The following is a 25,927-nucleotide window of genomic DNA, read 5'->3' on the forward strand; positions in this document are numbered from 1 at the left end:
ATGGGTCTACATCATCATATCAGTTAGTTTAACAAGGCAATTAAAGTCCCAATATTAGACTTAAGGGTTTGTCCAAAGGTTTTTGCTTTAAAATGGTAAAAACTAATTATTATTCATGTTAACGCCGTGGGACAACTAATTCAAATGAGTAAAGAGAAAAGATACTTTTTTAATGTCATTGATGTCTGATGTCTATTTTGATATTGTCTCCTTTGCCCTTTTAGAGGTTAGTTTCAATTAATTAAAGTAAATTTTGACTTTTTAATCTTGGTAGGAGGTTTAACAGTTTCAATTTCTTCAGAGGTATAATTTTTACCTTGGCTGAAAACTTCCCTTTTGGACATATACCGTCAACAAAAGTTTATGCTGTTGTCACCAGTGAGGTCATGATTAGCAGTAGCTTTATCCTGGAGGTTTAGTGGGCTCTAGATCAGAAGAGAATGAATTTTCACTTTTTTTTTACCCAATTCAAAATCCATGAATAACTCACATGACCCAAGCCACAAGTAAAGGAATACAAATCAACGCCAATATTAAGTGATTTTATCAGACTTTCCTAATTTCAAGTTTCAATCAAATTGCATAAAGAAATTTTTGTTAGAATCTTGAATATTTCCAGCCTACGCAAGACTTTCCAGAAATTGTGATTTGTTTAAGAGGATGCAATTTGTTTAAGAACTGACTTACGTTGATGATATAGCTTAGCTGATCATTAGTACTAGCGTATAAATAATAAATTGTAAGTTTTTCCATTTGTGTTAGCTTTCATATTCAGTATTGCATTTGAATGGGGTTAGTATCATGGAAGGAAAATGTTAGTAGAAGAGTATTTTAGTACTATAATATTTTATGAATCTTTTGAACTGATGTCATAAAACCTATGCATTTAATTGAATATATTTTTAATAGCTCTGCTACTGTTGATTACAATAGAAGAATTTTAAAATTTCCAGCTCGCAATTATTTTCCTACAAATTACAGTTGTTAATGTCTATGTAACTTAACCACTTTTAACCCTTTTACCCCCAAAGGACGTACTGGTACATTTCACAAAAGCCATCCCTTTACCCCCATGGACATACCGGTACGTCCTCGCAAAAAAATGCTATAAAATTTTTTTTTTCATATTTTTGATAATTTTTCTTAAAAATTCAGGCAGTTTCCAAGAGAATGAGACCAACCGGACCTCTCTATGACAAAAATTAAGGTTGTTAGAGCAATTTAAAAAAAATATAGTGCAAAATGTGCTGGGAAAAAAATAACCCCCTGGGGGTTAAGGGTTGGAAATTTCCAAATAGCCTGGGGGTTAAAAGGGTTAAGTTTTAGTCCTCGTTTAAGAAATCTTGCGTATGAACTTGAAAGTTGTAGCTGTGTTACTCTGTGATTGTATTAGTTTTTTGACATGAGTAATAATTTGTGTCTCCTGTTTGGGTTTTAAATCGTACACAATGGGTATCATCAAATGCATAGTTTCTCCTTTTCTTCTCTACTGCACATATTTGTATACGAGTTAATTTTTTTTCAGGGGGTAATGAAGTGAGAGTATGGGATGCAGTTGGTGGAAAAATCCTCTCAAAGCTGTGCCAGCATCATAAAACCATCACAAGTTTAGCATTTGCTACGGACAAGAAACGACTTCTTTCAGGGTCACTGGACAGTCATGTCAAGATATACGATGTCAGCACATACACTGTCGTACACAGTCTTGATTTTCCGGCTCCAGTTTTGTGCATGGGAGTAGCTGTAAGTTGAACACTTTTTTTTCTTTCATGAAGATTTAGGGCTTTATGCTATTATGTACTATTAATGGTTGTTTATGGAGCATTACTAGTTAGGGTGTGCATGCAATTTATATGTTGCCAGAACTCTTCTCCCACCTGCACGTCACAGTTTAATTATCATTACTCTGCTTTGAATGAATATCTTCATATAACTTTACTGCTCGTGGTGCATATACAAGGATCAGGATGTCTAAACTCCTCTTGTCCACACAGCTCCTCCACATGAAGACTTCCATAGCTCATGTATCACAATGCTTGTGTGAATAGCTGTATGTAATAAAGTAATGCTCGTAGTGTACGTTCAAGTTAAAAACAGTATCATCTAAAAGCCTCTTCTCCTTACACCACTTCCGCCATCAGTGTCCCTCTCTAACCCTCTTCTCCAGAGACTTTCTTCTTGGGTATTTGTATGAAACTCCAAATTATCAAACTTTTATTAGATATTAGGTATTCTATTTGTCTTTAATTTTCTAGTACCCCTTACTTAGGTAAAAAAAAAATTAATAGGTTTCTTGAATTGCAGCCTAAGGATTCAACGCTTGTTGTTGGAATGATTTCTGGTGGGTCTGGACTGATATCTTTCCAGCACAGGCGAACAGAAACCGCAAAGACTCGCCTTGAGAAGGATAAGACTAAGAAAGCTCGTGATATTGTCATTGAAGACACCAGAATGAGGGTTGGGGATCATGTGAGTAATGTTATTGTTATCCTGATTATAGTAAAAATTGTCCTTTTGTAATTCATATGATGTTTTGTGCCATTATAAGAATGTATGTTCCTACACTTTTTGAGTTACGATGGATGTACAGAATTATTTTCTCTGTGACAGGAATTGCCAATGGTTTTCGCAACCCAAATTTGTTTTGGTGAGGTTGATATGGTTTTTTGGCAAATAAAGTAGACTTGGAAAAGGAAGGATTTAGATTAAAATGTCTGTACAATTAGTACAATAGCAACTGTAATCCACATTTCGTAACAAAACCGTATTTGCTCCGTAACTGGAATACAAACCTATGCAATTTATTAGGGGTATTAATTTCGGCGAAACTGAAAGGACACGGCATTGAAATTTAGCGAGGGTTAACTACTCATCCCACTAGTTAGGGGGGCTGGGTGTTAGCTCGCTACCTCTCCCACTCACACTTCTATGATTGAGCTCACTTTACTTTTGGTGATAGTGAAAGGTCGTTGCCGCTCTTCATCCTCGCAAGTATTTGGACTGCCATTAATGCTATTTTTGCTCTCTCTCTTTTTAGTGTGAGTGTGTGTTTGTGTTGACTTCTGTCAGCCATGTGTACCTGCCCTAGGTCCTGAGGGCCGCATCTGCGGTACATTCATATCCGCCGAGGACACCTATCCTCACACCCTTTGCCCTACCTGCAGAGGTCGTTAATGCGATATCGATAATAAGTGTTGGGAGTAGACTGCCTCTCAGTGGGAAAGGTTTAGGCGACGGCGAAAGAAGTAGTCTAAGCAGGTTTTATCGAAGGGGGTAAAACCCAAGAGCTCTTCTTCTACTTCTCGACCTTCCTCTGAAGCTCCTGCTCGTTCGGTCTCCTCCGAGGGACCGTCAAGTAGTAGCGTAGGCCAATTAGTACTTGGACAACCTCGGTCCTCGAGAGACGCTGTTGCTTCCCCTAGGTGGGTCCATGACTCTTTCTCCCTTTTTACTGGATTGGTCATCCTAGGGGTTACTGTGTTTGCCCTCCAAGGAGGCCCTGCTGCAGCTTCTTCGCCATGGCGCTAGTGTGCAGCTTTCGCCGGCGTCGGAAGTGAATCCTCTGGCCCTTGTAAACATCATGGTGTCAGAGGTGTTGTCTGCAGCCCATCCTGCCAATGTTCCTGCCTCTTCTGATTCGTCCGCTGTTGCCAAAGACTGCTCTTCCTCCCATGCCGAACATCATTCAAGGGGGAAGCAAAGTCCTAGGGACGTCTCTCCTGCGAGCGTTTCTCACCCTCGAGGGAGTTCAATCATAGAGACTCCTCTTCGGAGGACTGCTGCTGAAAGTCAGCTTGCTGATACACTGGCCCCTAGAGGGCGTCACCGTGGGAGTCGTTCCCGACGTGCTCTCCCCCCTCTTTGCCTCAGAGGTATTCCTTCACCATCGGTGAAGATACGACTCTTAGGCTCTTCAGCCTCGTCATCGCAGCCCTCTTTCACAGAGAAGCCTCCTTGTCCAACGTCTTCTGGCTCTCGACCTTCACCTGCATGTGGACCTTCTCCTGACAATGCTGCCGTTAGTCCACGAATTTCGGTTCCGAACTCTGTGCCTGAGGATCCTGCGCGATCCCCTTCGGACGATATTCGTCCTTCCAAAGGAGCCATCCTCTCGCGAGCTCGACATCCTGCGCGCCAATCTTCAACTGGCCGTCCTCTGACTCACCGACTACCACTCCATCCGCCTCCTGTCCTGTCTTCTCCATCTCACTGTCTGCCTATTTGCCTTTCTCCTATGCGCCAATTCCCTTCGTGTATTTCTCCTGCGCGTCTTTGTCCTGTGTGCCATTCACCAGCGCGCGCCTCTCCGGCTGGTCGAGAGGATTTTGTTCAATTCACGCCTTCGGACCATCGCCGACCAATATGTCGTTTGCCAGCGCGCCAAGCTCCTTCCAAGCACTGTTCTCCTAGACAGCGAGTTGCTTTAGATCACCATTCACCTGGATGCGTGACTGCTGCCCCTTGCCACTGTTGGTGCTCACCAACTCTCTCCACGGCAATAGTCACCTAATCGTCAACACACACGTGTCAACGGATCATTGGACAGAATATTCCCATCGCCAACGTCGCCTGCGCATCAACAATCGCCAACGTTGCCTGCGCATCAACAATCGCCAACGAGTCATTCTGCTCCTACGCGCCAACGTTTACCAACTCGGCAACGTTCGCCAACTCACCAGTGCGTGCAAACACGTTCCTACTTCCCCGAGATCTCGTCGTCAACAGCTGGAAATTAGACAACGCTTGCCTGCACGTAGGCTCTCGGCGATGCATAGGCGCTCGCACCGCATGGGAATTCTCCACAACTTCGGCAGGCAGAGGCAGAAGGGGATATTCATTATCCTCCTCCGACTTCCAGGAAATCACACCATCTAACGGAGGATCAGGTAGGTGTCAACAAAAAGGAACAGGAATGGAAAGGTAGGTGTTCGCCCTCCTGACCATCGGTCCTGTCACCCAGGTCTCCATCGCCCCATTCCCCTCCCCGCAAACTCATTACAGTGCGAAAGCCGGGAAATGGTGAATGAGCGCTCCTGGGGAATTCAAGATCTAGAAGATTCCGGTGCCAAAGGTGGACCCACTCGTCAAAGGTAACCTTCGGTTCCCCTCCCTTCAGGGGATCTTTGTGACAGCACCAGTGTTAGCAAGCAGCCCTGATTTGGCACCATTGTCAGATTGTGTGGGCAGTAGTGCAAGGTTTTGGGCTTACCTTCTCAGCTTGCTCTGGAGGCCTCTGCTAGCCTTCAATACCCTTCGGCACTAGCAGAGTCCCGGCAAAGAATCTCAGCTGCCTCTCCTCTGAAGAGGAAAAGATGAGTCTCAGATACCATTGCATCCTCTAGGGTGAAACTGACCTCTGTGAGGCCTTCAACAATAAGGCCAAGCCTCTCTGGTACTCCTCCCAGACACACTTCTGGCTCACTGCCGCCCCAGCCAAGGGAACCTGACGAGGAACATGTGTCAGTCTCCCTTCCACTTTCAGAAGAAGACTCCCCTCGTGAGGAGAGCATTCCACCTCCAGTAGAGACCAGGAAGGATAGACCATCCAGGCCTTCCATGTTGGAGATGTACCTTCTGCCCCGCAAGGAGTCGAAGGATTCTAAGACGCTACCCAAGTCCTCCAGGAGGACTACCAAACCCACAGGAACCGTAAGTCACCCTGGAGATGATCATGACCCACCCTGAGATGAGCTCTTGGGAGTGGATGAAGGAGACTTCTCTGCCAATCCCACCTCAGAGGGGGAACAGAAAGAGTCGGAGAATGTGTTTTGGCAAGTTCTGATTGATGAGTGTTCCTAACGGGTTTGCCGATCCAGAGATACCCTCCCGGAAGGGCACCAAAAGCCCCCAAAGTCCAGTGCAGCTTTGCCCTGGTCTCAGGGGCTGAAGAGTGCCCGGGGTAAGATCGCCCTACAGCGCTCTGATTTATCCTCCCTTCGTTCAGGCTCCACGGCCAAGCTCCTCCCAACTCCTCGCGTACAGCAAAGGAGGTACTATGAGGTCTTGGATGAGCCTCGACCAGCTCTTCCATTCCACCACTCTCTGGCAGAGCTGATCAAGGGGGTCTCTCTAAAGAGACTCTCCAGCCGTCAGGTCGTGTTCTCGGCGACAAAGATTTTCAGTCATAAGAGTCGCGAAGTATGGCATGTAGGCTAATTCGTGACTAGATGTATGGTTAGGGTCCTTGGGAATCCTGGTACGGACTGAGGATTTCTCTAAGGAAAGTACCAGGAAGGATATAGAAACCTTCCTCCTCTCGGGTACCCGTACCATCGAGTTCCTATCCCACCAAGTTTCGAACTCGTGAGCTAATACCATCCTTAAGTGTTTGGACTCAGTATCCGAGAGGTTCCATCAGCAAGTCCGTAACGCTGAAACCACTAGGCTCAGGAACTCCTCTCTCCAGGGATCTTCATTGTTTGAGCCAAGTGATGTGGAGCAGTCTGCAGAGACGTAGAGGAAGTCGCACTAGGACTCTCTCCTCCATAGGGCCTTAACATCCCGGCCCTACAGACCACCAGCTCCAAAACAGCCGAACCCGCCCGAAACATCGATGAGTTCGTCAGCGAAGAAAACAGTGTCCAAAAAGACCTTTCCTACCAAAGACAAGAAAGGTGCAAAGTCCTCCAAGGGAGGAAAATATCCTTGAGGAAGTTGCCGCAAGCACTTGGATAGGCGCTCCCCCTGCTTGTCCACCGTTGGGGGGATGCCTACAAAGTTGCTAGAACAGGTGGAAGCAACTCTGAGCCGATCCCTAGACAATCTCCATGATTCATTCAGGGTATCGCGTCACGTTCATGTCATCTCTCCCTTCCCTAATCAGTGATCCAGTATCAATAGACTCCTTTGCGATGGAATCAGCAAAGGGGCTAGACCTCCGGGCAGAAGTCTGGACCATGTCGGAGAAGGGTGCTATCCAAGAGGTCATCGATGACTCCCCAGGCTTCTTCAGTCGACTCTTTCTTTTTAAAAGGGCGTCTGAACAAGTTTGTCAAACAAACTCCGTTCAGCATGGAGACGGCAGACACGGCCAGACAAGCGGTAAGATCACAGGACTTCTTGTGCACACTGGACCTAAAGGATGCGTACTTTCAGATCCAAATCCATCCGTCTTCAATGAAGTACCTAAGATTCAGCCTAGACAACAGGAAATACCAGTTCAGTGTAGTGTGCTTCGGTCTTTCTATAGCACCCCAAGTCTTCACCAGAGTGTTCACCCTAGTGTCATCTTGGGCCCACAGGATTGGCGTCCGTCTCCTCCATTATCTGGTCGATTGACTGAACCTAGTAGACTCAGTGGCAACCCTTCTTCAACACTGACACAAACTTCTGAGACTTTGCCAAGATATGAGGATCATAGTAAACCGCGAGAAGTCCTCCCTGCTTCCCACTCAAAGACTGGTATACCCAAGTATGGTCATGGACACCAATCCCCACAAAGCCTTCCCATCAGACGGCAGGATAGTGAGGCTGAGAAAGGTCGCAAGACCCTCTCTCTGACGAGAAGAACTCCCGGCCCAGAAGTGGCTATGTTTCCTCGGACACCTATCATCCTTGGCTCGTCTAGTTCCCAATGGCTGCCTCAGGATTTGATCCCTATAGTGGTGCCTCAAGTCCAAGTGGAATTAAGCCTTTGATTCCTCGGACACTCTGATCCTTATGGGATCAGTGGAACGTATGGACTCGAGTGGTGGATGGCAGACGAGAATCTGCGGAGGGGTGTAGATCTTCTCGTCGCCCCCCCAGATTTGATGCTGTTCTCAGATGCTTCTGACCTCAGGCCTTTGGTCAGAGTCAGAAAAATACCTCTACATAAATTTCTTAAGAGTTGAAGGCTGTCTTTCTGGCCCTTCAACAGTTCTATCAGTTCGTTGCGGGCGGGGCCACTAAGTGGTGGTGATGAGCAGCAACACCATGGTAGTGGCTTACATCAACAAGCATGGAAGTACTTTTTAGTAGCCCCTATCCCATCTAACAATAGAGATACTGAGATGGGCCGAGATTCATTCGATACCACTATCAGCACGCTTCATTCCAGGTAAAAGGAATGTGCTCGCCGGCAACCTGAGCAGAGCATCTCGGATAGTGAGTACTGAATGCTCTTTGGATCATCTAGTAATCAGCAAAGTCCTAACTTTGTGGGGTTCTCTGGTGGTGGATCTCTCTGCAATGGCCCTGAACATCAGGTTCCCGTTGTACTGCTCCCCAGTCCCAGACCCCAAGGCTCTCTGTCAAGATGCATTCCAACAACGGTGGAACAATATCAAAGTTCATGTTTTTCCCCCGTTCTGTCTGATGAAGAGGGTACTCAACAAGGTCAGAACATCGGTCAACCTCTCAATGACCTTCATAGCTCCGCTATGGCATCACGCGGAATGGTTCCCGGACCTCCTGCAGCTCCTGACGGAGCCTTCAAGAGAACTCCCTCCACGACATGATCTACTCAGACAACCACACAGCAACATCTACAACAAAGCCATAGCTTCTCTATTACTTCACGCTAGGAGACTATCCAGCATCTCCTCACTCAGAGAGGATTTTTGCAACAAGTTGCGAACAGGATGTTTGGATACCTGTGAAAATCATCAGCAGCAGTCTACCAGGCGAAGTGGAATGTCTTCTTTGGTTGGTGTCGTGGAAGGGGTATCTCCATTCAATGCCACTATTTCAGTGATAGCGGAGTTCTTCGTGTATTTGCGTGAAGAAATAGGCCTCTCAGACTCGGTGGTAAAAGGCTATCTCTCAGCCTTAAGCCTCGCCCTTAGACTGAAGGGAATGAACATTTCCTCATCACTAGAACTTTCCTGACTCATACAGTTACAAACTTACCTGTCCTCAGTCTGTAGTGAGACCTCCCACATGGAACGTGGTTCGAGTTCTCCAGTCTCTAAAGAGGCCTCCCTATGGCCCATTACGCCAGGCAACAGATTGTCACCTGACTTTGAAGACGGTGTTCCTGCTTGCTTTAGCTTTGGCCAAACGAGTCTGCAAACTCCATGGTCTCTCATATGGCGTCGCCTATTCAAGGGGATGGGGAGAAGTAAGTTTCTGCTTCACCCCAGAGTTTGTTGCTAAGACTCAAAATTCGTGGTTGGCGGATCCTAGATTCGGCTCCTTCTGGATTACGAGTCTCTGTTCTGTTACAGACGACCCAGACCAAGCAAAGTGAGTGCAATCACAAGTGTGTGAATGGGAGGGGTAGTGAGCTACACCCCTACCCCCCCCCGCTAACTAGCGGGATGGGTAGTTAACCCTCGCTATATTTTAATGGCTCGTCCTTTCAGCTTTGTCGAAAGTAATACCCCTAATAAATAGCTAAAGGTTTGTATCGTTAAGAAAAATACAAATTATCTCCGAATTTGTCATGTTTTCAATGTCAGTTGTTCCAGCTAGGATGCAGACACTATTTATGTTATGTACGTAGATATCATCCTGACTATCTGGAAATTGTTGGAACTAGTAACAAAGTTAGGGAAGGTTTTCTATGCTCATAGGAATTACAAAGGCCTAGAACGGAATCCTAATGATTCCCACTATTATAAAACAAATCCATTGGAGGTGATAACCTAAAAGTACATAAGAAAACAACATGAATTAGTGGAGAAGACAGCTTGGGATCTGATCAAATGTATGTATGGTTTATCTCTAGGATATTGGCCGGTCCTTAGTCTCTGCCACTCATGAGTAACCTTTAACCTGTTAAGCATCCGCCTGAGACCACCTCGCTACTAACGTACCATCATGCTTTTTTTTTTTTTTTTTTTTTTTTTTTTTTTTTGGTAGCAGTCATTTCACTAATGATAGTTTTTCAAAGGTAATATTAATTTTTATGCTTATAATTTGTATTTGTAGTTAAATGTAGGAATATTAATTAACCCTTTTACCCCCAATGGACGTACTGGTACGTTTCACAAAACTCATCCCTTCACCCCCATGGACGTACCGATACGTCCTTGCAAAAAACTGCTATTTACATTTTTTTGCATATTTTGGATAACTTTATGAGAAACTTCAGGCATTTTCCAAAAGAATGAGATCAAGCTGACCTCTCTGTGACAATAATTAAGGTTGTTAGAGCAATTTAAAAAATATATATTGCAAAATGTGCTTGAAAAAGAAAACACCTTGGGGTTAAGGGTTGGAAAGTTCCAAATAGCTTGGGGGTAAATGGGTTAAGTAATGGAATGAAAAATTAATACTACTATTATTTTATTTCAAAAGGGTACATAATACGTAATGAAAAATATCATACATCTATGCATTATTATGCATTGTTATCATCATCAGCTTGCTTATCTAGTATTTCATTTATTTAATCTAAAGAAATATGCCTCGTCTCTAGGCCACTCATTGTGAAAGAAGCAAAACAAATTACCCTCTCAACCTAAACACCCGAAGCTCACTGAAAGGAAACCATACAGTACCAGTTGTCTAACGTTAGCGACCTTCAGAAAAAAGTTGCCAGACGCCATATAGGTTTCCATTTACAGCTTGCTTAAGCTGAGTGTGTTGCCAAATAGTGTTTTCCCATACTTACCATACGAGTCAACGTATTATTACGAGACTGACGACTTGAAACACTCATTTAAAATCATGAACGTAATATCCAGTTGAAGGCGGTACCGAGTAGATTGTGGTGAACATATTATTACGTGGTTGATGCCTAACAGGTTAAGAAAATAGTGGATACAATAGTGGCTTTAGTATCCTTAGAATGTTTGGCATCAGCATCCCAAAACTTGTTATGTATTTTGGTTGAATTATCCGTTTATGGTATTAGACCAAAAACTTCTATTTGGGATTAAACTTCATCATGGATGATAAGTAATGCCTTGTAATTATAGATTCAGTCTTTAGGAAAGGTAATTTTGGGACAATTAGTCATGAAAGGGGTATAGTACTGTATAGTAGCATCATTCTTTATATTTTTTTTTTCTGGAAATATTATTTAAAGTAGAGCTGTTAAACCTTGGAAAGTACTTTGTTGATATATCTTTTTTAATTTCTTCTTTTAATAATTCCAGGTAGTGAATGCAGATGAAAGAGCTGCTCTGTCTGAGTATGATATCCATCTTAGAAAATATCAGTACAGCAAAGCGCTAGATGCTGTTCTTTTGCCGTACGTCTGTAGAGTGAAGCCCCACGTCACTGTAAATGTGATGCGTGAACTCATAAAGTAAGTCTTAATGTGTCTATTTTAAGAGGTTTTCCAAAACTATAATGTATCTGTTATTTTTCAGCTGATAAGTGGAATGTAATGTGACTTTGATTATAGTGCACTATATTATTATTATTATTACTAGCCAAGCTACAACCCTAGTTGGAAAAGCAAGATGCTATAAGCCCAAGGGCTCCAATAGGGAAAAATAGCCCAGTGAGGAAAGGAAATAAGGAAATAGATAAATGATGAAAATAAGTTAACAATAAATCATTCTAAAAACAGTAATAAAGTCAAAACAGATATGTCATATATAAACTATAGAAAGACTCAAGTCAGCCTGGTCAACATAAAAATATTTGCTCCAACTTTGAACTTTTGCTCATATTAATTGTATCTTTTAAGAATTCATAACCCTATATGAAGTGAGTTAGGGACTTTTTCCTTTGCCTTTGTTGTCTTAAAGTTTTCTTTATTTGTTTATTAAATGTTTGAAGTTTCCTCTCATTGTCTCTTTTTATTGATTAGACATGAAAGATCTATTTTAATGTTGTTACTCCAACTAGGGTTGTGGCTTAGCTAGTAATAATAATAATAATAATGATGATGATAATATTCCACTATGAATAAAATCTCTTAAGCGACATGATGTGTCTTACAGACGTAAAGGGTTGAAAACGGCCATAGCCGGTCGGGATGCCAAGGAGTTGACCCGTCTGATGGAATTCATAAAAAGAAACATACGTCATCCCCTATACAAGCAGCCATTAATGGATGTGGTGCATGCACTCATTGGTAAGTTGGAAGGAGGTTATGTTTTCACCTCTGTTTGTGTGTGTGTTTGTTTGTTTGTTTGTTTGTGAACAGCTCCCTAGCCACAATTTTTATTGTAAAGTAATGAAACTGGTAGGGATTAATTGTTATGTAAATAGCTGGAAATTATTAAATTTTTGAAAGTCAAGGTCACGGTCAAGCAAAATGTCTAATTCACGTAATCAGCCATAATTTTGGACATCATTGTCTGAGAGACTTACTACTTGGTTCATATTTGAGTGTATGAAAATCCACGCCAATTGATACATGTTAAGGTCAAGGTCGAGAAATAAGCTGGCGTTGCGGAGGTCTAGGCTCAAGTTTTTTTTTTTTTTTTTTTTTTTGTAAAGAAATTGGGTTAAAAAAGGGATTTTGACGAAGGAAAAATCTATTTCTGGGTGAGGGACCTGTGTCGCCTAGTGAAATGCTCCTTATGGCCCCATTTCTAAGGTATAAATACTGCTAAATATACCAGAGAAAAAAGTTGCATGGAATGCCAGGAATATACCCAGCTCGCTCACCCTTATAGGGTATTTATGTACTGTAAACTTATTGGGTTGCAGAAATTCTTTTACTGTAAAACTATAGCATAATATATTCACTTCTCAGATTTATAGTCGCTATGCTGGGGTGGGGATTATGAAAGTGCAAGTAGGAAGATGGAAGGCAAGTCTCCACACCTGTAGAAATAGTAATCATATCTCGTAAAGAATTTTGGCCTGTAGGTTGTACAGTGATTCACAAAAAGAATGCTTAAAGTTATTATTCTAAAAAAAAACCGACTGGTTTCCCCTTACTTGTAACAGTTAATGTATAACATCTCTTGGAGCAAAAGAAGAGAATGCATAAATAAGGCCAAACTTTGCCTAACATTGGTAGTTAAAACTTGCCTAATGCTGGAAAAATGTTTAAGCAGATAATTTCTGAAAAGCAGAAAAACCTAATTGTTCCGTAACCGAAATACAAACCACGCTATTTACAAAGGGTATTACTTTTAGCGTAGCTGAAATGGCGAGCCATTAGAATTTAACGAGGGTGTATTACCCCCGCGTTAGTTAGCGGGGGGGGGGGGGGTAGGGGAGTGGTAGCTAGCTACCCCTCCTCCCCCTCACACACAGGGTGACACAGGTGAATACTCACTTTCACTTTTGGCTCGGACTGTGACAGACGTCTCTGTCTTGGTCCTCGCTTGGCAGCCATTGTTTGTTTTGTCTTTACTTAATCGCTTACTTTTCATTTACTCAATATATATGTAAACATGTTTTCATGTTTGTATATATATTTGAGTATAGAAATGAGTAAGTTTCCTTTTCAGATTTGTGTGTGTAGTGTACGATATCTACGTGGAGGCCTCGGCAGTTAGGCCACCACGGCGTATTTTTATGGGTGGCGATCGAGTTTGACTTAAGTCTTTCTCTCTCTCTCTCTCTCTCTTGAGGTCGTTCACCCTTTTACTACGTGTTACTATGGCCTTGTAGCCTAGCTTCCTTTCCGTGTGGGGGGTTGCTACGCCGTACGTTTGTCTCAATTAGTTATGAATCTAATTGTAGTTGTTTTTTGTTTTTCAGCTTGTAGAACGATTCCTTTCGGGGTTTTCGTTCTTTCTTTAGTGTTCATTCATTTTTAAATTTCATAACTACATAGTTACATAATTATAATTGTTATAATTCTGTTTTGGTTACAGCTCTCCTTCCGCGAGTGTAAGTGGTTGTGAGGGCACGTGCCTGTTGTGTAATTCTTGTTCCTTTCCCTCGGGATTCCTCTTCGGAGCCTTCCCGGGGGAATGAATGTGTACTAATATTATTTGTTTTATTTTTTTACAGTTACCGATCTAGTTCGTTTCTGTAATATAGCAACGGTGTGAGCTGTCTGGTTGAGTTCTGGGGATTCGGCTGTTGCTGCCTCCCCCCTTGTATTTTCGTCAGGGGCGTGTCTCCTTCTACTGGTAGTACTCCCGTGACGACGGACAGCTCTCCAGTTCATTTTAGAACTCTCAGGAGGCTTGCATCCTTGGGCAGGTAACTTTCCTTCCGAGGGAAGTTTTTCCTGTCCAGGCTTGAGTTTTTCCCCTTTTGGGGGGTTCTTCTCTTGCCTTTTTTTCGTGCGACTATGCTCTTGGTGCTGAGCGGTCGCACCTGCAGTTTCGCTCAAGGGGCTGGGCAACTGCAGGAGCTCCTCTTCCGAGGATTGCTCCTTTTAGGTCACTGGCTGACCAGTCTCTTCCACGAAGTGTTTCTCTTTCGTTCGCGAGAGAGTACACTCATAGAGACTCCTCTTCGGAGGTTTCTCCTGTTGCTGTTGCTGTTGGCCTCCCTCGCCGTAAGGCCCACCGTCCGCCTCGTCGTAAGGGCCTCTCATCTCCCTATAAGGGTGCTTGAGGCGCCTTTTTGGATCTCCGTTTGCAGCCTACAACTCCTTTTTCTCGATCTTCCGCCTTGGTGCAGATGGACAGCAGTCTGAACTCGTCTTCCGACGGGCAACGGTCTTCCCGACGGACAACGGTCTTCCCGACGGACAGCGGTCTTCCGACGGACATCAGTCTCCCGGCGGACAACGATCCCTTCGGGGCAAAGGGTTGCCCCCACGGGGGTTCTTCCCTTGCGTGTCAGGGTTTCCCTGCGCGCCCTTTTGCTGTGTTCTCTCCTGCTCCAGCTCAGTGTGAGCACACAGGCGCTCTTCTGCTCATCAGCGCTCTCCTGTTCGTCAGCGCTTTCAAGATGATCATCCCTGCGGTTCCTGTTGGTTCCTGTTACGCGCCCTGTGCGCCCACGTTCGCCCTTGCGATCTAGAACTTCGGTTCAGGTCGGGGTCAAGGACTCTTCTTCTTTGCGCAGGCTTCCACGCGTAGCCTTCTGCTCGCCAGCGATCTTCAGCTCGCCAGCGATCATCAGCTCGCCAGCGATCATCAGCTCGCCAGCGATCATCAGCTCGTCAGCGATCATCAGCTCGTCAGCGATCATTAGCTCGCCAGCGATCATCAGCTCGCCAGCAATCTCCGGATCGCCCACGTGTGTTACAGCCGGCACACCAACGTTCTCCAACACTTCTGAAGGAACATGGTTCGCCAGCTACTAGCTCACCTGCGCATGCTGATCGCCATCGCGCGACCCTCAACTGCGGATGCTGATCTCCATCGCGCGACCCTCAACTGCGGATGCTGATCGCCATCGCGCGACCCTCAACTGCGGATGCTGATCGCCATCGCGCGACCCTCAACTGCGGATGCTGATCGCCATCGCGCGACCCTCAACTGCGGATGCTGATCGCCATCGCGCGACCCCCAACTGCGGATGCTGATCGCCATCGCACGACCCTCAACTGCGGATGCTGATCGCCATCGCGCGACCGCACACCTGCGGATGCTGATCACCATCGCTCGACCCTGCGCATGCTGATCACCATCGCGCGACCCTCAACTGCGTATGCTGTTCGCCATCGCGCGATCGCCCACCTTAAGATGCTGTTAGCCATCGCGCGACCGCCGACCTGCATATGCTGATCGCCATCGCGCGACCCTGGCATGCTGATCACCATCACGCGACCCTGCGCATACTGATCACCATCGCACGACCCGGCGCATGCTGATCACTGCTCACGATCGCTGACCTTCGCATACTGCTCGCCAATGCACAATCGCTCACCTGCGCATACTGCTCGACCATCGCGTCGGCATAACACAACGCGCCATTGCCAACCTGCGCGTTAGCGCTCACCAGCTCACCACCGATCGCTTGTTGATCCATATCGCCAGCGGTCCTCCTTGCCCACGCGGCAGCGCGTTTCCTCGCCATCGCGCTAACGCTTGCGTTCGCCGCCTCGGACTCGCTCTCATCCACCTGCCCACCCTCACGACCGCTCGCCCGCGCGACCGCTCGCCCGTGCAACCGCGCGACCGCTCGCCCGTGCGACCGCGCGACCGCTCGCCCGTGCGACCGCGCGACCGCTCGCCCGTGCGACCGCGCGACCGCTCGCCCGTGCGACCGCGCGACCGCTCGCCCGTGCGACCGCGCGACCGCTCGCCCGTGCAACCGCGCGACCGCTCGCCGTGCAACCGCACGCCCACGTGCCTGCACGTCTACGCTCATGCTCTCCAATGTTCGCCCACGCGCGAACCAACGGTTTTTCCATCGCGCGGACGGATGGTGTTCCGTCGCGCGAACCTACAGTGTTTCTTTGCACAAATGTCGGCTTATTTCTTGCAGTATCCATTGCTCGTCTATGGGTTATCGCTCGCCGACCACCAGGAATTCCCGTCGCGCGAGCTCCAGGGCAATTGCGACCACGATTCCCAATGGGGTTTTCGCAGCATGACCAGCCTGGCGAGTTCTTCTGGAGCGTATTTCCAGAACACTGCCTCACCCCGTAAACACAGAGCATGGCACTTGCAAGAATAGGAGAAACTTAAGGGAGATCTGAGCAACACTCCTCTATTCCTGAACCTGGGTTAGCCCTTCCCCGTCACTCCCTGGAAGGATTTTTGGCGGGGGGCTTTCCGTTCGAGATTTCTCCATCGGACAAGGGGTGACTGCTTACCTCTTCCTCTGGGAGCTTACCAGGTTCTTTCCCTCCTCGGGTACGGCCCGAGGTTTGGTTCAAGGAAGCTACAGGAAGATCAAGGGTACTTTCCTCCTCTCGAGCTCAGGCACCTTGGCCTTTCGTCGTTAAGTATCTAACTTGCGGACAAGCTCGATGTTGTACCATCTGGACGCGCTGACTGAGGGCTTCCTTCGGGTGTCTCATCTGTGGAGGTCGACGACCTCAGACACCCTTCCATCCTTGAGAAGAGTTTGTTTGTGCCCAAGGACAGAGACTTAGACAGCTGCTGTGCGGAGTAAATCGACTTCCGGTTTCACTCCTCCAAGGCGCTTTCTTCCAGACTCTGCAGAGCTCCAGCGCCCTTTTCTTTCAACCACGTCGGCCTAAGTTATCGGCTACGACAACTGGGACAAGGTGTCCAGTTGCAGTTTCCTCCTGTCAGGAACAGATGGCACGGGAGACTCCCCCGGGGGGGCATAGTCATAAAAGGAGTTCACGATCTCTAGGATTGCAGGTTTTTCGCTGGGAGGATGCTTAAGGTTACTCATCCGAATGACAGCTTCCCGATGCCCATTCCCGCACAATCTCTGTGAGAAGCCAAGGATATCGCGCCTGCCGTCTCTGTCAGCGAATTCAGTGTCTCTGAACCTCTATGCCATAGCGTCAGCAGAGTTGCCCGGTTGGGCAGAATGATCCATACCTTAGGCGAAGGTCTTCCTTAGGATCATCGACGGCTTCACCCCCGGCCCCCTCAGTCGATCCTTTCTTGTAAGGAAGGATCTGAGAGGGGATGTCCATAGTCGACCTCTCAGCCCTGATCAAGTTTGTCGAACAAACTTCGGCCAGCGTAGACCAGCAGAATCGATCAGACTGGTAACGAGGCGACAGGACTCCTTAAACCCTGGATCGGAAGGACGGGTACTTTCAGTTTCCATTCCATCCATCTTCCAGGGTGCTCGTCGAATTCAGCCTAGACTGCAAGTATTCCTGCTTATGATGCAGTGTGGCTATCCCGCCGTGGCATAGCAGGTTTGTTTCCCCAGAGAACTCTCCCTGCCTTCCTCTTGGCCGCTCAGGTGCAGGCTTCCGCCTCCTCTGCTGTTTGGAGGGCTGGTCAACTCCGGTAGGCTCGGGTTTCGACCTTCTTCAGCGCCGGGACAAGCTTCCGGATGCTTACCATGAGTGTGGGCTCATGGTATTTTGCTTGGAGCCTTCTCTTCCTCTGCCTCAACATCTGGAGTATCTGGACATGATATTGAGTCAACCGCCTTACCACATTGGAAACCCCGCTTCTCGTCCGTCCAGCGAGGTTAAGCAACGTCGGTACTTGGATGGGTGACCACCTGGGGACGCCAGATTCTGTTACCACATCCTCCGAGCCTTCCTTTCGGTTGACTGTGGCAAGACTGAGGAGAGTCGCAGTACCTGTTCTCAGTCAAGCAGAGCTTTCAGCCCTACCTTGGAACGTTTCCTAGTTCTTCTTTCCTCATTGACCCGTCTATAGTCCGAACGGTCGCCTCAGGATAAGTTCCATGTGGGGCGATCCAAGTTCCGGTGGCTTCAGGCAATGTTTAACCGGACTCCCTGGCCCTATGGAACCAGCGGAACTATTAGACCTGCAATGGGTGTTGACCTATGGAGCCTCTTGATGGTAGTGGATATTCTCGTCCTTTCCCCACATTCTTGATGCGGTTCTCGGACTCGTCAAAGGAAAGGGGGGGGGGGGCATGTTCCGGTCCAGGCCTATGGTCAAGACCTGAAGGATACCTCTCCTTCATTCAGGCAGGCTTAGGGGCCTTAGTCTGGCCCCTCTTCAGATCCTACAGCTCCTGCCGAGTCGCCCCGTTGCGCGTCGACTTCATTCTAACCAGCAGGGGACGCATTTTCACACCTTCACATCTTGCAGTAGAGATACCGGGATGATTGAGATTCTCTCAATACCACCATCGGCTCTCTCATTCCAGGCAGGGGAATGTTTCTCTCAGACTATCCGAGCAGAGCCTCATAGAGAGAGTGTACCTGGGGGTCTTTGACCTTGGGTAACCAGCAAGTGCTGGTCTGGGGGACCTGATCGCGACAGCTTGGAACCTCAAGCTTCCGCTTGTCTTCCCCCCAGTCTCAGACCCCGAGACTCTGGCAAGATGCATTCCGGTGATGGTGGGACAACTTCGACGCCTGCGTCTTCCCTCCTTTTTGTCTGTGGACAATGGGTCTCAACAAGACCAGGTTGTCTGTCAACCTTTCAATGGGAGAGCTCCACTGGGACTATGCGCAGAACGGTTTCTGGACCCTCTGCTTCCCCTGACGGAACTCCCGGGAGAGCTTCTCCCACGGCGCAGACTACTCAAGCAACCACACTGCGACATCTCTCCCGAACCGGGGCGTCGCTTCGGCTTCATGCCTGGAGACACTACGCTTCCTCCTCTAGAAGAGACAACCCGCTACAGTCGCGGTACGGAGGTCGCGTCATCTGCGATAGTCATCCACAGGGGTCTCCCAGGCAAAATGAAGAGTCTAAGGTGGTTGGTGCCGTGGGAGATATACCTCTTCCCTTGAGGCCTCTTCTCCAGCAATAACGGTCTTATTGCCTTTCGGCGGGAGGAAACTCCTTTCCACTCTCGGCAATGAAGCCTGTCGCTCAGCCTTTCCCTGACCTTCAGGCTTAAAGGAATAACTTTTTCCTGCCCGCTGGATCTATCCTCGCTCATGCGAAGCTACGATCGTCCCTGCCCTAGTCGGAGGAAGACCTCCAACTTGGAGCATGGCTCGGACTTTTAGTCCTTTAAGAGATCTTCTCAAGACCCTTTTACGGCAGGCCTCGGATTGTATTCCGCCTTGGGTCTTCTGCTTACTCTGGCCACGGCCAGTGTGTAAGCAATCTTCTTGGTCTCTTACTACTCCCCCCTTTCTAAGGAAGAGGGGAAGGCAACATTCAGGCTCGCTCCTGAGTTGTTGGCTAGACTCAGAATCTGAGGGTCCCGGCCCTTCGGTTACGATTCATTCAAGATTTCGAGTCTCCATTCTGTGTCTGATGTCCCAAGACCTTCTCTTTCTTGCCAGTAAGGAATCGAGAGGTTAGCGCTGGGAACAGCTGCAGTTTGTCCTCAGTTGCAGCCGATTTGGGAGCACAAGGAGGACATGGGGGGAGAGTCACCAGTATACCTCTTCAGCCCGGACTCAAGGACATTCATCTCGACCTGTCTTCAGACCCTCCCCCGTCACGTCGCCCTACAGCACGATGTTGGATACATCGCAACGTCCCTCGCCTTCGAGTAATACTACTCTGTGACGCAGGTGCTACAAGCTGGAATCTGGAAGCGTCTAATGACCTTCGCAGCCCGCTTCCTGCAGGGCGTGACCCACAGGAGTCTCGATACGTTTTCTATTGCTCTGTGGTGGCTACACAACAGCTGGTCTAACCTCAGGCTCCTTGTTGGACAGGTAGCAGAAGGTTGAGGGCATTGTTATCAGGTTTTAGTCTGCATGAACGAAAGAAGTATGTCTGGCCCTTACTTCTTTCTTCATCATCCCCTCTACGGGGAAGCAGCATCCTTTTCTCTGCATAGCTGACCTCGAACCTCTGCAGGTAAACCATGCTTCCTTGTGTTCCGAGTATTGAGTCAATACTGTCGCGTCCCCCATACCCTGACGAGGTGGTATTGGGAACGTCCTAACCCAGAGTTCCTTCTGGAACTCCAGGTCAACTGCCTAGGACGGGTCACACTTCTTCCTTCACACACAAGCTTACGTAGGCCACATGGTTCCTTGCGGAGCAAGGAACTTGTGAGGTGCAGGGACTCCTTTTCTCGAGTGCGACTCACTCGGATTCTGAGTCCCCGGGTAAAGCCAAAGCCAGTATGGCTGGGGACTTTCCACCCTTCCTAAGGGATAAGTCACCCTTTGTAAATAGCGTGGTTTGTATTTCGGTTACGGAACAAATGACAAATTCGAAGATAATTTGTATTTTTCCTAACCATACAAACCTTAGCTATTTACACATATTTGCCCGCCAGCCCTGTCCCCCAAGACAAGTCCTACCTCTAAGTGAAAGTGAGTATTCACCTGTGTGTGAGGGGGAGGAGGGGTAGCTAGCTACCACTCCCCTACCCCCCCGCTAACTAGCGCGGGGGTAATACACCCTCGTTAAATTCTAATGGCTCGCCATTTCAGCTACGCTATAAGTAATACCCTTTGTAAATAGCTAAGGTTTGTATGGTTAGGAAAAATACAAATTATCTTCGAATTTGTCATTTTGCCACTTGAAGTCGATGGGTTGCGAAACTTAGATTTCTGATAAATTACTATTCAAATTGATTTTCAGATGTGGAAATTTTATAAAAGTTTTAATTAGTTACTAAATAAAAATTTTAGAATTACATAAATTGGTCCTTTAATATAAGAAATTATTATTTCGTAATACCAATGGTTCAATTTTTGTTATTATTGCAGATGTATATGAAGATTCGTTAGATGAAAGTCCAGCTTTAGTGAAGCATTTTAGAAATTTAAGAAGTGAGGTAAGTTATTTGTGCTTTCTTGTAGCGATTAGTGCCTTTTGAAAGCATATGATTTTCATATTTTTCTGCTATTACTGCAACTATTAACACCACTACAGCTACTACAAGTAGAAAATGATCCTCAGAGATATCCTATTTCTTGGAGAGAAAACCAAGAATAATAGATGGTAGAATAAAACGAGGATTGCTGCTTAAATCAATTTTAAGTAATAAGTGATCTATACTTATTCACGATATTCGTTTGTCGCTCAGAAAATTGAGACACTTAACTGTTTGTATCGTTATAGAACTAGTAATTTCTCAGGTTAAAAAAGATATGTATTTTTCTATTCAACACTTTATATATGGTACAAGGAAAGATAAAAGTATAGTAATTGAATAGAGTTATGTAATCATCTACTGTATGCACTTAGACCAATTTGTAGCTGTTCATGCCTGAATACAAACTTTTGTCCTTCAGTAATAGGAGTGTGCATGTCTCTTACCTTTCCTTTCCGATGGGAGAGAGTGCTTGACTCCTTTCACTGAAGACAAAAAAGAGGATGACATCTCAAGGAGGACGCTTGTAGGAGGGTGCTTTCCTGTGTGCACAACCACGAGAGCTCTCCATTGGGTGCGCTTCTATAGGACCTTGCCCTCACCTTTCTGCGCTCGCTCTCCTGTGTGCGCGGGCTCCCACAATTGCTTTCCTGTGATCACATGTGCCATCACCTTTTCATAATACCTTCCTCTGAGAGTGTACCTTTGCATTATAATAATGTTAAGGCCAGAGACTTGAGAGCTTTATGTTATCCAGCTCTTCTTAGACATTGCTGAAGACTTCAGAAGATCACCGCTTGCATCCTGCACGAGGTGATCTTGTAAGTCTTCAGGTGTGGATACATTCCGAGAACCCGCTGGATCCCCACGGATACGTTTTGGGAATGTACCATATACTGATTCCCAACTGCAAGTTTAAACTTTTAAAGTTCCACTGATTTAACTGTCTGATTAGGAAGATCATCCCACAAGTTGGTCATAGCTTGAATAAAATTTCCATATTATAGAAGAGTTTAATTCTAAGCACTCGGTCTCAGTTCTCTACATCATTTTAAGTTGTTATTTCATTTAGTGTAAGAATAGCTACTGTTCTGTTACCATAGTTTGCCTTATTATTTAAATGTTGATTGTTTTTTAGTTGATATGATTACATATAGTAGTTGGTTTGTTTCATTGTTACTATTTGTTGTTCTATATAGTAGTACGGGTAATTAATTTTTATGGGTTTTTTTATGTTTATCTTTTCAGTAATTTAGTGTATTATGGTATCCATGTATTTTTTGTTTAAGGTAGGGACATTTGGTTGGCTTCTGTCAGTAATTATCACAGTACTGTATTTGATACCATATAGTAATAATTACAGTACTAAGATTTTAACCCTTTTACCCCCAAAGGACGTACTGGTACATTTCACAAAAGCCATCCCTTTACCCCCATGGACGTACCGGTACGTCCTTGCAAAAAAATGCTATAAAAATTTGTTTTTCATATTTTTAAAAAAAAAATTCAGGCATTTTCCAAGAGAATGAGACCAACCTGACCTCTCTATGACAAAAATTAAGGCTGTTAGAGCAATTTAAAAAATATATACTGCAAAATGTGCTGGGAAAAAAATAACCCCTTGGGGGTTAAGGGTTGGAAATTTCCAAATACATACATACATACATATACCAAAGGCACTTCCCCCAATTTTGGGGGGTAGCCGACATCAACAAGAAACAAAACAAAAAAAATGGGACCTCTACTCTCTACGTTCCTCCAGCCTAACCAGGGACTCAGCCGAGTTCAGCTGGTACTGCTAGGGTGCCACAGCCCAACCTCCCACATTTCCACCACAGATGAAGCTTCATACTGCTGAGTCCCCTACTGCTGCTACCTCCATGGTCATCTAAGGCACCGGAGGAAGCAGCAGGGCCTACCGGAACTGCGTCACAATCGCTCGCCATTCATTCCTATTTCTAGCACGCTCTCTTGCCTCTCTCACATCTATCCTCCTATCACCCAGAGCTTTCTTCACACCATCCATCCACCCAAACCTTGGCCTTCCTCTTGTACTTCTCCCATCAACTCTTGCATTCATCACCTTCTTTAGCAGACAGCCATTTTCCATTCTCTCAACATGGCCAAACCACCTCAACACATTCATATCCACTCTAGCCGCTAACTCATTTCTTACACCCGTTCTCTCCCTCACCACTTCGTTCCTAACCCTATCTAATCGAGATACACCAGCCATACTCCTCAGACACTTCATCTCAAACACATTCAATTTCTGTCTCTCCATCACTTTCATTCCCCACAACTCCGATCCATACATCACAGTTGGTACAATCACTTTCTCATATAGAACTCTCTTTACATTCATGCCCAACCCTCTATTTTTTACTACTCCCTTAACTGCCCCCAACACTTTGCAACCTTCATTCACTCTCTGACGTACATCTTCTTCCACTCCACCATTTGCTGCAACAACAGACCCCAAGTACTTAAACTGATCCACCTCCTCAAGTAACTCTCCATTCAACATGACATTCAACCTTGCACCACCTTCCCTTCTCGTACATCTCATAACCTTACTCTTACCCACATTAACTCTCAACTTCCTTCTCTCACACACCCTTCCAAATTCTGTCACTAGTCGGTCAAGCTTCTCTTCTGTGTCTGCTACCAGTACAGTATCATCCGCAAACAACAACTGATTTACCTCCCATTCATGATCATTCTCGTCTACCAGTTTTAATCCTCGTCCAAGCACTCGAGCATTCACCTCTCTCACCACTCCATCAACATACAAGTTAAACAACCACGGCGACATCACACATCCCTGTCCCAGCCCCACTCTCACCGGAAACCAATCGCTCACTTCATTTCCTATTCTAACACATGCTTTACTACCTTTGTAGAAACTTTTCACTGCTTGCAACAACCTTCCACCAACTCCATATAACCTCATCACATTCCACATTGCTTCCCTATCAACTCTATCATATGCTTTCTCCAGATCCATAAACGCAAATACCCCGGGGGTAAAAGGGTTAATGTTTGTTCCTACATGCAAACTATACAAATGTTTTGTCTTTTAAAATGGGGATTTGTCTTCAGCGGCAATGAAATAGCCATAGAATCATTAGTAAGGTAGTTGATTAATGACAGATGGCTCAGTGGGGAGGCACTTTTGTCTGTCTCAACAGTTAGATCTTCTCTTTCATTTGTTTGTGATAAGTATTGGTTTATTTTTCTTGTTTATGAGTATTCTCACTTACAAGCAGATGCACACGGAAAGGTAAGCATATGGTGAAGTGAATTTTATTCTTATGATGATACAATTCTTCCAAACCAGACACTAAATGCTTTTCTTTTGGTGGGCTCACCTGGCACCGACGGAGTTCCCCAGATGGTGATTCCTGTGTTGCAATTTCAGGAAATGTTCCTAGTGGCCACCTTATGCCAAAACATCGAGTGTAGTAGTTTGTGTTGTGGCAGAAGAAGCTCTTATATCTTCCTCCTTAGAGAGAGAGCCCATTTCTTATTGGTCAGCCAGACTGCAAGGGGAAGGAGAGTTTACCCTCTCTCTTCCTCCTCTACCAATCTTTCTCCTCCATTCCCTCTGTTGGACATTTTTTTTGTTTACTGTAAAAGACAACGACGAAGAAGATGAATGTCAAATTGGAGGGCCTTTCACTAAAAGTGCCTTCGTTCTTTGATAGGAATCTATTTGCTTTTAAAGGATTTAAAAGAAAAAAATAAAGAAAGCGTTTATCTCTTTCTTTATCATCTAACGAAATCAGGAATCAGAAGTCCTTTATAATGAAAGTTGTCTTTAGTTGCAACCTTTTCATACATCTGCACAGCAAGACAAGAGGGCTATTAGCAATATGTCAGATCCTGACATTGATTGTAGCATTCACCTTTGTACTTTGTGTTGTATCAATTTTTTTTTTTATATTATGGTCCATCTCTTCGGTTATTAACAAGACCTCCATCTCCGTCTTTCTCTCTGTACTTTCAAATAATTTACTGTTTTCCAACAGCTTAGCCTTTCCTTTTTACCACAAGACCTAACCACTTATCACATACTAAACTTCTACCATGATTTTGTTATGTAGATGTATTTTTATCCTTCAATACCTTCCTTACTCATGTACTATGCAGGCATCTCTACTTCATGTCTCCATTTTCTGTTTGTCAGACACATTTTGATTACTGAAAGAAGGGTGTCGTAGTCAATAGACAGTATAGCTGTTACTGTATATACTTTGTGCATCAAGTTTTAGTTAAACTTATACACAACTATGGTTGTGTAGTGTGCACTAGTAAATTTTTAGTGTGAATTAAAAATTCATCTTGATTGGGTATTTATAATTAGTTTCAACATTAATTACTGTAGTTAGATTTGAATAAAAAACCATCAGATAGTCAGATAGTATTTTATTTTTTGGGCAATGCATGCAGGCACTAGTAGAGTTGAAAAATTTCTTTTATTTTTACATAGATCCACATTGAAATGGAGTTGACTCGAGAACATGCCTCTTTGATGGGCGTCCTCCAGATGTTCCTCACTGTTTCCAACACTGACGACATCAACACTGCGGGAAACACAAAGGAACCAATGTTGTTACCTCAGGGTAATCTTGCCATGCCGTCGCCTGCAAAACCTGTGGAGAAAGCCATTCCAATGGATCTTGTAGAAGTTAACTGAAAAATAAATTTGTTGAAATATCAAAGCATGTAATTTAATCACTCCTTACACAAGGTCAGTCCAGAATTATGTACACAAAGGGTATGTATGATTTCTAAGCATGTTCTAAATTTTGATAATGCACAGATTTTATTTTTTGTACAGTACTTTTGAAAGTTTGATGCA

The 25,927-nt window shown here is 45.4% G+C and overlaps 2 protein-coding genes across 3 annotated transcripts in view; one reads left to right on the plus strand and one right to left on the minus strand.

The window, feature by feature from the left end:
• On the plus strand, nt 1-25,787 carry LOC137628496 (U3 small nucleolar RNA-associated protein 15 homolog). Its single transcript, XM_068359651.1, has 7 exons — nt 1-22; nt 1,526-1,743; nt 2,305-2,469; nt 11,025-11,176; nt 11,820-11,953; nt 20,957-21,024; nt 25,556-25,787. Exons 1-7 carry the CDS (start codon nt 1-3, stop codon nt 25,760-25,762), a joined length of 966 nt encoding a protein of 321 aa, XP_068215752.1. The 3' UTR covers nt 25,763-25,787.
• Nucleotides 25,477-25,927, minus strand: part of LOC137628773 (endoglucanase E-4-like) — a 48,069-nt gene continuing 47,618 nt past the window's right edge. The window contains exon 14 of one of the 2 annotated variants that reach the window (XM_068359977.1): nt 25,477-25,718. The gene's annotated coding sequence lies outside the window, so the exon portion shown is untranslated. Of the gene's footprint in view, nt 25,759-25,927 lie in introns of both variants that reach the window. The other variant, XM_068359976.1, reaches the window with a different exon arrangement.

The sequence above is a fragment of the Palaemon carinicauda genome, chromosome 36 (assembly GCF_036898095.1).
Source record: "Palaemon carinicauda isolate YSFRI2023 chromosome 36, ASM3689809v2, whole genome shotgun sequence".
In the NCBI taxonomy this organism is placed as follows: domain Eukaryota; kingdom Metazoa; phylum Arthropoda; class Malacostraca; order Decapoda; family Palaemonidae; genus Palaemon; species Palaemon carinicauda.

Excerpts from the sequence above, each read along its gene's own strand:
- LOC137628496 (XM_068359651.1), top strand. The coding sequence starts at position 1 with ATGGGTCTACATCATCATATCA. Across the intron at positions 23-1,525 it reads GGGTCTACATCATCATATCA|GGGGTAATGAAGTGAGAGTA; the intron begins GTTAGTTTAACA and ends ATTTTTTTTCAG. Across the intron at positions 11,954-20,956 it reads TGTGGTGCATGCACTCATTG|ATGTATATGAAGATTCGTTA; the intron begins GTAAGTTGGAAG and ends TTATTATTGCAG.